At 26.6% G+C, this 11,142-nt stretch overlaps 1 protein-coding gene across 1 annotated transcript; it reads right to left on the bottom strand.

Moving 5' to 3' along the window:
• Nucleotides 1-2,657: 2,657 nt before the first annotated feature.
• LOC124929535 (oxalate--CoA ligase) lies at nt 2,658-4,829 on the bottom strand. The gene is made up of 4 exons (XM_047469923.1): nt 4,554-4,829; nt 3,377-4,424; nt 3,163-3,266; nt 2,658-3,001 (listed from the first exon to the last, which is right to left on the bottom strand). The coding sequence occupies exons 1-4, from the start codon at nt 4,752-4,754 to the stop codon at nt 2,783-2,785; spliced, it is 1,572 nt and encodes a 523-aa protein (XP_047325879.1). The 5' UTR covers nt 4,755-4,829; the 3' UTR covers nt 2,658-2,782.
• Nucleotides 4,830-11,142: the final 6,313 nt, after the last annotated feature.

The raw sequence follows: 11,142 nt of genomic DNA, 5'->3' as shown, positions 1-11,142 counted from the left end.
CTTATGACATTATATATGATCCCCTAAAGTCCTAATTAGTGATGAGTAAAACATGCATAGGTGGTGGAAGGAGGCCTGAAAAGATTAAAAGGTGAAGATGGTTGAATTTTGGAGCTTGTAAGGCTGCAAACGGTTGGATGCAACGAGACATAGAAAGTAAAAAACTATAATAATATATATGACAGATATTATATATTTATCATTTTCTTATTTATTCAATTAGCATATGGAATTATGGATACATGATAGAAATGTTAATTGGAAGTAGTTTGATTTGGGCCGGGTTATTTTTGTAATTTGTATTTGATGGAAAAATGAATTATTTAAATTAAATTATTTAATGGTTTTTTGATTTAGTATTAAATTATATATATAAAAAAACAAAGTATGGATAATTTAGTGTGTTAAATGACTAATTCTTTAAATTTTAATTTTTTTTATCTAACTAAAAATATTATTTTATTCATTCTCTCCTTTGATACATATTTAATTTATTAATTAAAATATTATTTTATTTTAAATATATCATTATATATATATTAATATTTTTTAAGTTTTTTATTATAAATAAAAAGAATTTTTCAAAATGAACACCAAATAATCTTTTTAAATAATATAAATTTATTCAAATTATCTCTAACTATAGGCACTTACTTAGTTATTTAATTTTTGAAGGGGATTATTTGAATCAAATCAAATAAGCTAAATATTTATTGGGTCATTTTTTATTATTTTTGTTTTGGTGTAAATGATGATTTATTTGAAATGAAATAATATTTAAAATAATAGAAAATAAATAAATATGTTTGAGGAGTTTAATTGATTATTTGAATTACTTAATAAAAAAGGACCATTTAAAAAAAAAATAGGCAAAGATTAATAAAAATTTCACATCAAACAAGCTTAAGATCATTTAATTATTTTTGAAATAGTATCTGATTAAATTGTTTACATATATTTTTTTTAATGTGACAAAGTAATTATAAGAGTGTGGGAGACATGTATTAATGTATATACAATGTATCACAAGTGCACGTAATTACAATGATGCAGAATTAAAATAAGCTTACTAGAAAGAAAAGTAAATAAAAAAAGAAGCTGACATTTAAATGATGTTCTTGGGAATATAATCATAAACATTAATTAGTAAATAAAATATGAACCCCATAAAGCAACTTTCTCATATTTTATGTTGCCAAATACATGACACATTTCATTGACTCTGCCACCAATTGTCTCCATACATCATCATGGCCTTTAAAAATACAATTAACACTTCTATTTCTATATTTATTTTCTCCAATAAATTTAAAGTAATTGTGCAATAATGAATCGAGGGTCATAATTTAAATTCAAAAATACAAATATTAATATTTTGACAATTAAATATTTTAAACAAATGTGTGTTTTACCCTGACATTAATGATCTTTTGATAATACGATCAGCTTGTGTGAACCTGCTAGCTAGACTTGATGATTTCTCTTTTTATATATTAGTGACCCACTTTAATTTTATTTCATTTCAAACTAAATCATTTATTACTGTACTTTTGGTTTTTTACTTTTTACTATTGTTTTATACTGCAAGAAGCATCCAATGCAGCAAGTAGATCGAATAAAACCTTCAATATTTGGCTATCAAATGGTAGCTAGATGACGCCTAGATTAGGGACGGGTTACATTGTAGAAAAAAAAATTAAATTTATTGGCCCTTTTTTAAACGAAAAATAAAAAATATTATTTTTAAATATTTTATTAAGATATTAATTTAAATAAAACGGTGTTCTGAAACATATAATTATATATCGAATTTATATACATATAAACATTTTATAAATAAGAAATGATCGGGAGAAAGAATTTGAGGGAGGGAATGATGTGACGCAATTTGATTAGTCAAAAAAATAACAACATTTCTCTCTCTTCTCTCTCCTCACCTTTTATAATTTTTTAAGCAAAGTGATGTAATGACACATCATTCCCTCTCTTCCCTTGTCACTCCTCTTTATAAATAACTCAAATATCAAAAATCAGGATTATGATTCTCATTTACTTTCACTAAGCAAAAATTATAAATCATCACTCATTAATAGATAACTCCCAACATTATATATATATATATATATATATATATATATATATATATATATATATATATATATATATATATATATATATATATATATATATATATATATATATATATATATATATATATATATATATATAATAATAAAATCATTTGTCTAATAATTAATATGACACATTTTTTAAATCATAATCTTTATACATATTATTTAATTTTTAAATCCATATAAACCAGTGTCCTAATCTTGTTGTCTTCAATTACACTGCCTACAAGGGTCTGTAAATTTTATTTATTTATTTTATACATAAATATTTTATTGAAAAATAACTTGTGCACAGCCAATTGAATGCTGGTACAGTCCAAAAAAATTTCAGAAAAAATTATATATCCACCACCTGCACAATATAAAATATCCAAATCCATAGACCGGGCTTCAGCCCAATCCACAACAACTAAATGACCAATATATGATGGGCCATGTGAGAATGGACCATATTTCATCAAATAGGTACTAATTGTGAGAGTTTTGAAGTAGATGACCTAGGTATTTAATTATACAGAAAATTTAACATAGAAACAAAATTTATCAATTAATCCAAAGTGACTGCATACATGATAATGACTAGCAACAACGTTTGCTTTTATTTGCCAAATTACTCTACTAATTGAAAAAGAAATAATAATAAAAATAATTTAGGCTCCAAATTTGGGGACTTTAGCTGTTGAGATCTGAGCAAGGAAATGTTCAGCCACTATACGCCTTTGAATTTTTCCTGTTGCTGTCTTTGGCACTGAATCAGTTATAAATACCCTCTTCGGAACCTTGAATGCAGCAAGGTTCTTCTTACAGAATCTTGTCACCTCTTCCTCATCAATGTTTGAACCTTCTCTTGGAATAATTGCACAATTGATCTGATCACAAGTAAATAAGGAAATTCAGTTTTCAATTATTCTAAATGTGCATTGTATGATCGATCATAAGGACTGTCTTTTGAGATGATTTGGGTATATTCATTCTATTCTCAATTGATACAGCTTTTGAAGAAGAGTTGTAAGTAAGTAATTGTTGTTACCTCTTCCCCATATTTGTCATCTGGAACTCCAAAAGCAACAGCTTGGGCAACATCAGGATGAGATAAGAGAACTGCATCCACTTCAATTGGTGATATCTTCTCTCCTGCATCCACAGATTTTTAACCAATACAACAATTCAATCAATTATCTCCTTCTAAATGAAATGAATTATGTTTTTAAAGCTAAAAAGAAAGAGCATATATATAATAATACCTCCTCTGTTAATAAGTTCCTTTATCCGACCCACAAGATGTAAATACCCGTCCGAATCAAAATACCCGATATCTCCTGTGTGGAACCACCCGAAACCGAATGCAGTTTTGTTGGCTTCTGGATTGTTCTTATATCCTTTTGTTACATTGGGTCCCCTAATACAAACTTCCCCGTTTTTACCAGCATCTTGTTCAACGCCACTCTCGTCCAAGATAGCCATCTCTTGACCTATAGGCTTCCCAACAGACCCGGGTTTGTGCGGGCCAACTTCGGGCAACGGGTTGGAAGACATTAAGTGGGTTGCTTCAGTCATCGCATAGGCCTCTAGAACCGGCGCATTAAACGCCTCCTCCAGCTTCGCCAATATTGTCGGGGCTAGAGATGCGCTGCAGCTTCGAATGAACCGGAGCTTTGGGTAAACGGGTTCGGGTTTGCTGGAATGGCGTTCCAGGATGATCTGGTGTATGGTCGGGACTGCTGTGTACCAGGTCGCTTTATAGTTATTCATGTCTGGCCAGAACGTCGATGCAGAGAATCTACCAGCTGCAGGCAAGGTTACGGAGGCTCCGGCAGCCAGTGAGCTAAGCAATCCGGCCATCAATCCATGTACATGGAACAGGGGTAGGACAATGACGGTGGAGTCAGATTCGGTGAGTTTGTAGACCGATTTGATGTTATTCACGGAAGAAGCCAAATTGAGCTGAGTCAGCGGCACGCCTTTTGGCCGACTCGTAGTTCCTGATGTGTGAAGGAATAAAGCAACATCGTTGGGGTCGTTCACGATATCCGAAACAGATTCAATCTCCGATTTCGAATTCGTTTGTGAAAGAACGATTTCCGAGTCAATTTGCGGCAATTCAGCGGTAACGTGTTGAATTTCTAGCTTCTTCGCTGCAGTTTGAGCCGGCTCATTTCCTTCCTTGTTTGTCAATAGAAGCTTAGATCCTGAATCCGATAAGTAAAATTCGAACTCCTCGGCGGTGTAAGCCTGATTCAGCGGCGCAGCGGTGGCTCGAGCTCGAATTACAGCCAAAAACATTATCACAAGCTGTACGGCGCAAACAAACAATAGAATAAGACTTAAAAAACAAAACAAAACCTAATCAATCAATCAATCAATCAATCAATTGGTGAAAAGAACATTCTCTCATCATCAAATACGATAACCTAAACGAACCTCGAGTGTGTTCGGAAATGTGAGAGCCACGACCTCACCAGGCTTAACTCCAGCTGCGACAAGGCGGCAAGCGGCTCGATCAATTAGCTCCTGAAGCTGTGAATGCGTAACATCGAATTTTCCGGGAACGGAAATCGCCCTACGAGATGGAAACTCGGCGGCAACGCTTTTGAGTAATCCGGTGATCGTCAAATCGGCCATTGTTTTGAATCAGAAGAGATCGAGGCGATAAAGAAGAATATAAAACTTGAGATTGGTTACAGAGGGTTAAGAATATATATATATATGCGATTGAGATATAGAGATAGAGAGAGAATATGAATGTCCATGCACCGTTAAGAACCTAGAAGAGAAGAGAAGAGGAAGGAATGATACAGTGCCTTGATGGTGACTGAAGGACGGTTAGATTGAGAGACACGTGGCAAATCATGAAGAGCCGGATGCGACCTTGAAAAATGTGATTTTGCCTTTTTATCTTGACTCTCTTAATATAATGTGGATTATTATAAAATAATTTGAATATTTAATATTACTTATGTTAATTAAATGATAAAGAATTCAAGATTGGTAGGAAATAATAAAAAATTGACTTTTTCCTACCAATCAAAACAAGTTTGGCTTTTTCTCTGTTATATGGAAGAAGGCTACTAGTAATAACAGAACATGTGTATAAAACAAAATATGTGTACAAATCAAAAATAAACTTGGCTTTCTTTTTTTTTTCTTTCTTATTATTCAATTCAATGATATTTGATATTGTGGTAGTCTACACACGAATATCCACCTTTCTTGACTGATGCGAAAACATACTTTATAAAATAATATTAAAATTAGTTCAATATTAAATATTGCTCGTTGTTCTAGATTGAACCAGATTATTTACCGACATATTTTATTATAATATTTTTATAAATTATATTAATTTGTTACCTGTATTTTTTTAATGAGACCCACAAATGTCTTCTTCACTGTAGAGAAAATATCAGTGTCAATAATGTATGCCAATCAACCAAAATTTTCCCATACCGGTTATTTACGGATAAATTAATTAATTGTTTTTGTTTTCAACCAGAATTATTGGGTTATCAACTTCTTTTTTATTTTTTTTTATTTATTTATCCTCACAATCATGCCCAGACTTCGGGTTATTGACTATTTGTATTACTACAAGAAAACGGATTTTTTGAAATGCAATATATAGAGCCTTGCAAACTAATGAGTAATAAAATATGTCTAACATTTTTAATAAAATAATATAAACCATATCATAACCTAAAATTAATTAGTTATATATGTCAGTCAATAAATAATATAATAACTACAAATTAACTCTCCTAGTAAATTACAAAATTCAGGTTCAATTCTGACTTAAAAATAAATAAATCTTGATCAGCGGACACATGATTTTTATTTAGAACGATTAGTAATATTGTAAATAAACTATTAATATTCCAACTCATTTCTAATGGTAGAAATGTACAATTTTGAATTCTTAGAAAATGTTCTAATATTATACCAAATTGAAGAACTCAACTAGACTATAAATTATTCAATTTATCACCTGTTATGGTTGTTTTTGGAAGCTTTGTTTAATCAAACTCTTCAGATTTAAAGAATCACCTTTTCCTTCTTTTTTATAGTCTTTCTTAATCAAACTTCTCAGATTTTGAAAATCATGCCTTCATTACAAAAAGATTTCTAGTATATTAGATTACATTTTTTTAAAATGAAAATATATAGTACCATATATATTTAAATAATTGAAAAGAAAAAGTTTGCATTATAATATGCACTGCCAAATGTTAGGTTGCTCATCTATTTTCTACTTAGGATCATCTTACAGTATGAATTGCTATTTGGACTGTGAATCCATGTAAATTCCGACATTATTTGATAGGTTATCCTTTATTAATATTTTATATTTGCACAAATTAGTTAAATTAAATATCAGATTGATATGATATTTTCTTTTGAATATTCAACCTACTTTAAATTTAATATATATATAATGCTGCTTAATTTTCTAAGTATTCGTATTCTTAGGTCGATAACTATGGTTAATTTGAATATATATATGTGAGAGTAAATTAAAAATTCTATCACATTTTAACTATATTTTTTTTCTCGTTTTTATATCATTACTCGTGCAAATTAATGCATGGGGTACATGCCAGTATTTGTAATAATAATATCGAAGCGTTTTGAATAGAAACAGAGTTATATGATTTTGAGGTGTCATGTTAGTTCTTTTTAATTAAAAAATAAAAAAAATTTATTTATAATAATAATTTTAATTTTTTCTTACTAATTAAACAAATATATATTAAGTAATAATAATGAATATTAATTGTGTAAATAAAATTTTATGATTAAATACATATAGAAATAGATAAAAATAATAATTAAATTACTTAATAAGTATAAGATTCAACAACAATAACTCAAACAAAACAAAAAATTAGTATTCATGTACAATATTTTTCTCATATTTAAAACAGTTTCTTTAATTAAAAATAAAACTTACAATCTTCAATCTTTTAAGTGAAGTTGGTATAATAAAATTAATTAATATTTATCGACAATTAGATTAGTTTAGTTATTTAAATAAATTTTATATTCTAAATAAATTTATTTTTATTATATTAAAATTAAAAAGTAAATGATTGTTCATTATTTTTATTTTTTTTAATGGAGTCGAATAGTCTTTTCATCTATAATCAGATGTAAATATGGTCGAAATTGATATGGTTGGTTCACCAAAATGTTTAATTATCTAGCGAGGTATAACATTTGAACGAGAATTTATTATATGTGGAAAAACATTTATGAGCAATCTAGATTCATTGTTAGGAATGGTTATACGATCAATTTTTTGGACAACATTTAGTGTCAAAAGTCTAGCTATAACATATCATGAATTTTCTTCCATTTCTAATATATATATATATATATATATATATATATATATATATATATATATATATATGTATATATATATAAACTTCACAGTTAAAAACATGTTTAATTATCGGTCTAGTGATTTTACTAGCAAAATTAGATATATTAGCAAGCAAATATCTCTGTCTGAAAAAGACATTATGCGTTGACAATATATTGATAGTTTCCGTGTGGAGTATTGCTACAAGTTGTACAATAAGATAATTATATATATTTTTTTGTTGGGAGAAACATTGGGAGTCAAAGATTTCATCCAAGTTCTTATTCTTTGGATGGAGCCTTATTTCCTGTGGAATTATTACGAATGATATTTGCATGAAAAAATGTTGTATTATGAGTAATCGTTGTTGTATGTGTCACGAAAAAGTTGAATCAACAGCTCACTTACTTCTGCATTGTTAAATGGTGACTAGTATCTCAAACATTTGTGAAGTATTACTGTATTCATTTGGTGATGTCCGAGTCTTTGGATAGTTGTTGAGAAATTTAGATTGATGTAGTTGATATGATAAATTTACATATTCAGATTACCATATTTTAAACTTTTTTTTTTGTTAATTAAAGAGAAATTCTCAAATTTTCAATAATCGTAATTGTCCGATTCGTTTTTATATTATTTATAATACTATTATTTTAATGTTTTCTAATATTCGTTTTGAAAAGTCAGTATAGTCTGTCTGGAATATTAAGTAACGTTTTTTATTTTTATTTTTGTTTCTTTTTATGCTATTTTTGTAGTTGTAAATAAAATGATATTTATTATTTTTTAATATTCATGGACTTTTAAAAATATATATGAATTAATTAAAAATAATAATTATCGCATTACCTATCATTTAATTATTTTAATTATTTAATTTATTAAATAAAATATTTTTTTTATAAAATTCAAATTTTAAATATAAAAAATAAATATTTTTATATTTTAACCTAAGAGAATATATAATAGTAGCCTAACTTAATGACTTTGATTTAATCGATATTTTGAAGCTATTGTTTAGATTGTCCAACAAATGGTAGCTTTTAAAGGCCCAATCCATTATTTGGTTTGAGATCCAATCATTCCTCTTTCATATTAATTATATTTTTCAAACTTTTTTTTTTTCATTAAAATAGTTATTTAGAAATAACTTACAGGTTATACAAATAACATAAACAAACAAGTCTTAGAATTCCATAAGATGATATTGGTTATTTAGATTTTTTTATGGAATTATTTTAATTTTTTTTTGAAAAAATGAGATATTTAATATTATTTAGATTGAATTATTAAATATTTTTTATATTTTAAATTTAAATATTGTAAAAAAAATAAAAAATATTTGAGTAAACTATATATTATATTATAAAAAAAGTTTAATAGTGGTTTAAGTTAATTAAAAGAATATCTTGTATTTCAGCAAGGAGAAATGAGTTACCCGATTGAGTTAAGATTTTGTCGCAGAGATTGATAACTCATTTCTCTACATTTTCAACGGTCAGATCAAGGTTTGAAAATCTCGAAGTTTGATTTTCTGCGACTTAAATTTCTTCCCAATTTGAGTTTTATTTGACTCGTTTGGATAAAAAATCTGTATCTTTTTTATTATGCGCTTTTATCATTTTGCACTATTAAAAGTTGTTATATCTTGATTGTATACCCGACATCTAATTATACTGAAATATCGTGGGATCATTGTGTTATTTACTTCCACTTTTATTTTTTCCACTTTTATTTTATGCTTTATTTGCTCTTAAAATATTTCAAGAAGTAGTGAATCAATATACATTTTTTAACGCTATAGTTTCTTAAAAAAACACAAAAATTGATCAAACAAAAGAACTTATTAGAAAGCCACATCTATTTTAATATTCATTTCTTCATGGATAGGCGTGACAATTAGGGTCAATTTCAGGTTGACAAGTTAACAGGTTGAGCAATAGTAACATGAATATGACTTGTTTAGTAATTCGTATCAAAATCTCTAAACAAGCATATTTATTTGTGATTGATTTGAACCGACCCGATTAATCTAACTCAACTTGAACCCAACCCGATGTAATTCATTCACATCTCTTTGTTTCAAATTAAAATGACATCAATACAAAATAAAAATAAAATTAAATCACAAATTCTCTTACATAAAATCTTATAAAAGAAAATAAGTGGGTGAATAAGAAAGAAAAATATAAAACTCAACAAATGAAACTTGTAACGGGTTATCATGTCTATTTTGGATCATTTTAAGTCGACTCGATTTTGACCTGTTTATTATTCTGGTTAATATATCGACATGATTTTGACCCGAACAAGAAAATACGTTGTCCTAACATAATTTTTTCGTGTTCTAATAGTATTTTTTTTTAATACCTTTTCATCTGCATTATAGTATATTTATTTCGGTAGTGTCAGTTGGTAAGAAAGAGAATAACTGTTTTAATTAATCATACGGAATTTTATACTTTCAGTTCTTTTTATTTGAATTTTATTCAAATTTTAACAGAAAACTATCTCTATCATGACTAGTAATATTTTTTTAATAAACTTATTCATCATAATATTGCAATATTATTATTATTATTTAATTTTTATAATAATTCAACCGTATAAAAAAATTTAAATAAATTATTTTTTTATCAAATATTTCTTTTTTATAAAAATTCATTAAAATCATCCAATAAACAAATATTCAAAGATAAAGAACTTTGAAGCTTATTTAAATAAACAATAATTTATTTAAATAATATTAATTAATAATCTTTTTAAAACTGTGAGTTTTCCAACCAAGTAGAGAGTTAGATTTATTTTCCTAAATAATACAATTGGAGCTTAATTGATGTGTTTTTATATCATTCTTATAAGTTTTGTCAAAAAAAAATGTTGTATAAAAGAGTAGGTTATTAGATATAAGTATTTTACTATTTTAATAAATTATTTGATAATTAGAATAATATTATGAAAAAATATTAAAAAAAAACATATAAAAAAATGCAGAAGGAATAGTTATTATTTTTATTCTAAACTTTGTCTAAATTTTAATATTGATCATCCAATTATATATATATATAAGTTTAAAATATATCATTCATTAACTCTAAAAATTAAGTCAGTTAATAAAACGTAAATACCCGTCTATTAATATGAATGACATATTTTAATTACAAAATTCACTCTATTTTATTAATTAAAATATATAAATAACTAAATATAATATATTTTTTTTAAAAACATTAAAAATTAAAATAATAAATTATGTATACCATATCAAAATATAATGTTTATTTTTTATTTGGTGTATTATTTGAATATATATTCACTAATTTATAGATTTATATATATATATATATTTAATTAATAATTTTAATACTAGAAAAATAATAAATATATTATTAATCTCTAAAATTAACACCTACTTTATCTTTTCAATGATGCACATTATTAATCTCTATTCTCAATTTCCACCATATAAATTATGGTAAAAAATGACATTCTTAATCATTTTATTTCCTCGCATTCTAAAATTTCTCACTTTAAATTATCTTTTCAAGGATGATATTATTAAACATTTGATTATGTTTTTGGCATGATTTTAGGCCTTAAATCACCCTCCGTGATGAACTTTATAGTCTTCAAGGATACATTCTTAAACAT

The sequence above is a fragment of the Impatiens glandulifera genome, chromosome 3, assembly GCF_907164915.1.
Source record: "Impatiens glandulifera chromosome 3, dImpGla2.1, whole genome shotgun sequence".
Taxonomy (NCBI): Eukaryota; Viridiplantae; Streptophyta; class Magnoliopsida; order Ericales; family Balsaminaceae; genus Impatiens; species Impatiens glandulifera.
The sequence above is the reverse complement of the archived record's forward strand: the minus strand, read 5'-3'. Positions and strand labels throughout refer to the sequence as shown.

Bases quoted from the DNA above. Each gene is read 5' to 3' on its own strand.
- LOC124929535 (XM_047469923.1), bottom strand. From the start codon at position 4,754: ATGGCCGATTTGACGATCACCGGATTACTCAAAAGCGTTGCCGCCGAG. The intron at 4,425-4,553 runs GTTCGTTTAGGT...TGCGCCGTACAG, and splicing joins CATTTCCGAACACACTCGAG to CTTGTGATAATGTTTTTGGC. The intron at 3,002-3,162 runs GTAACAACAATT...ACTTGTGATCAG, and splicing joins ATGACAAATATGGGGAAGAG to ATCAATTGTGCAATTATTCC.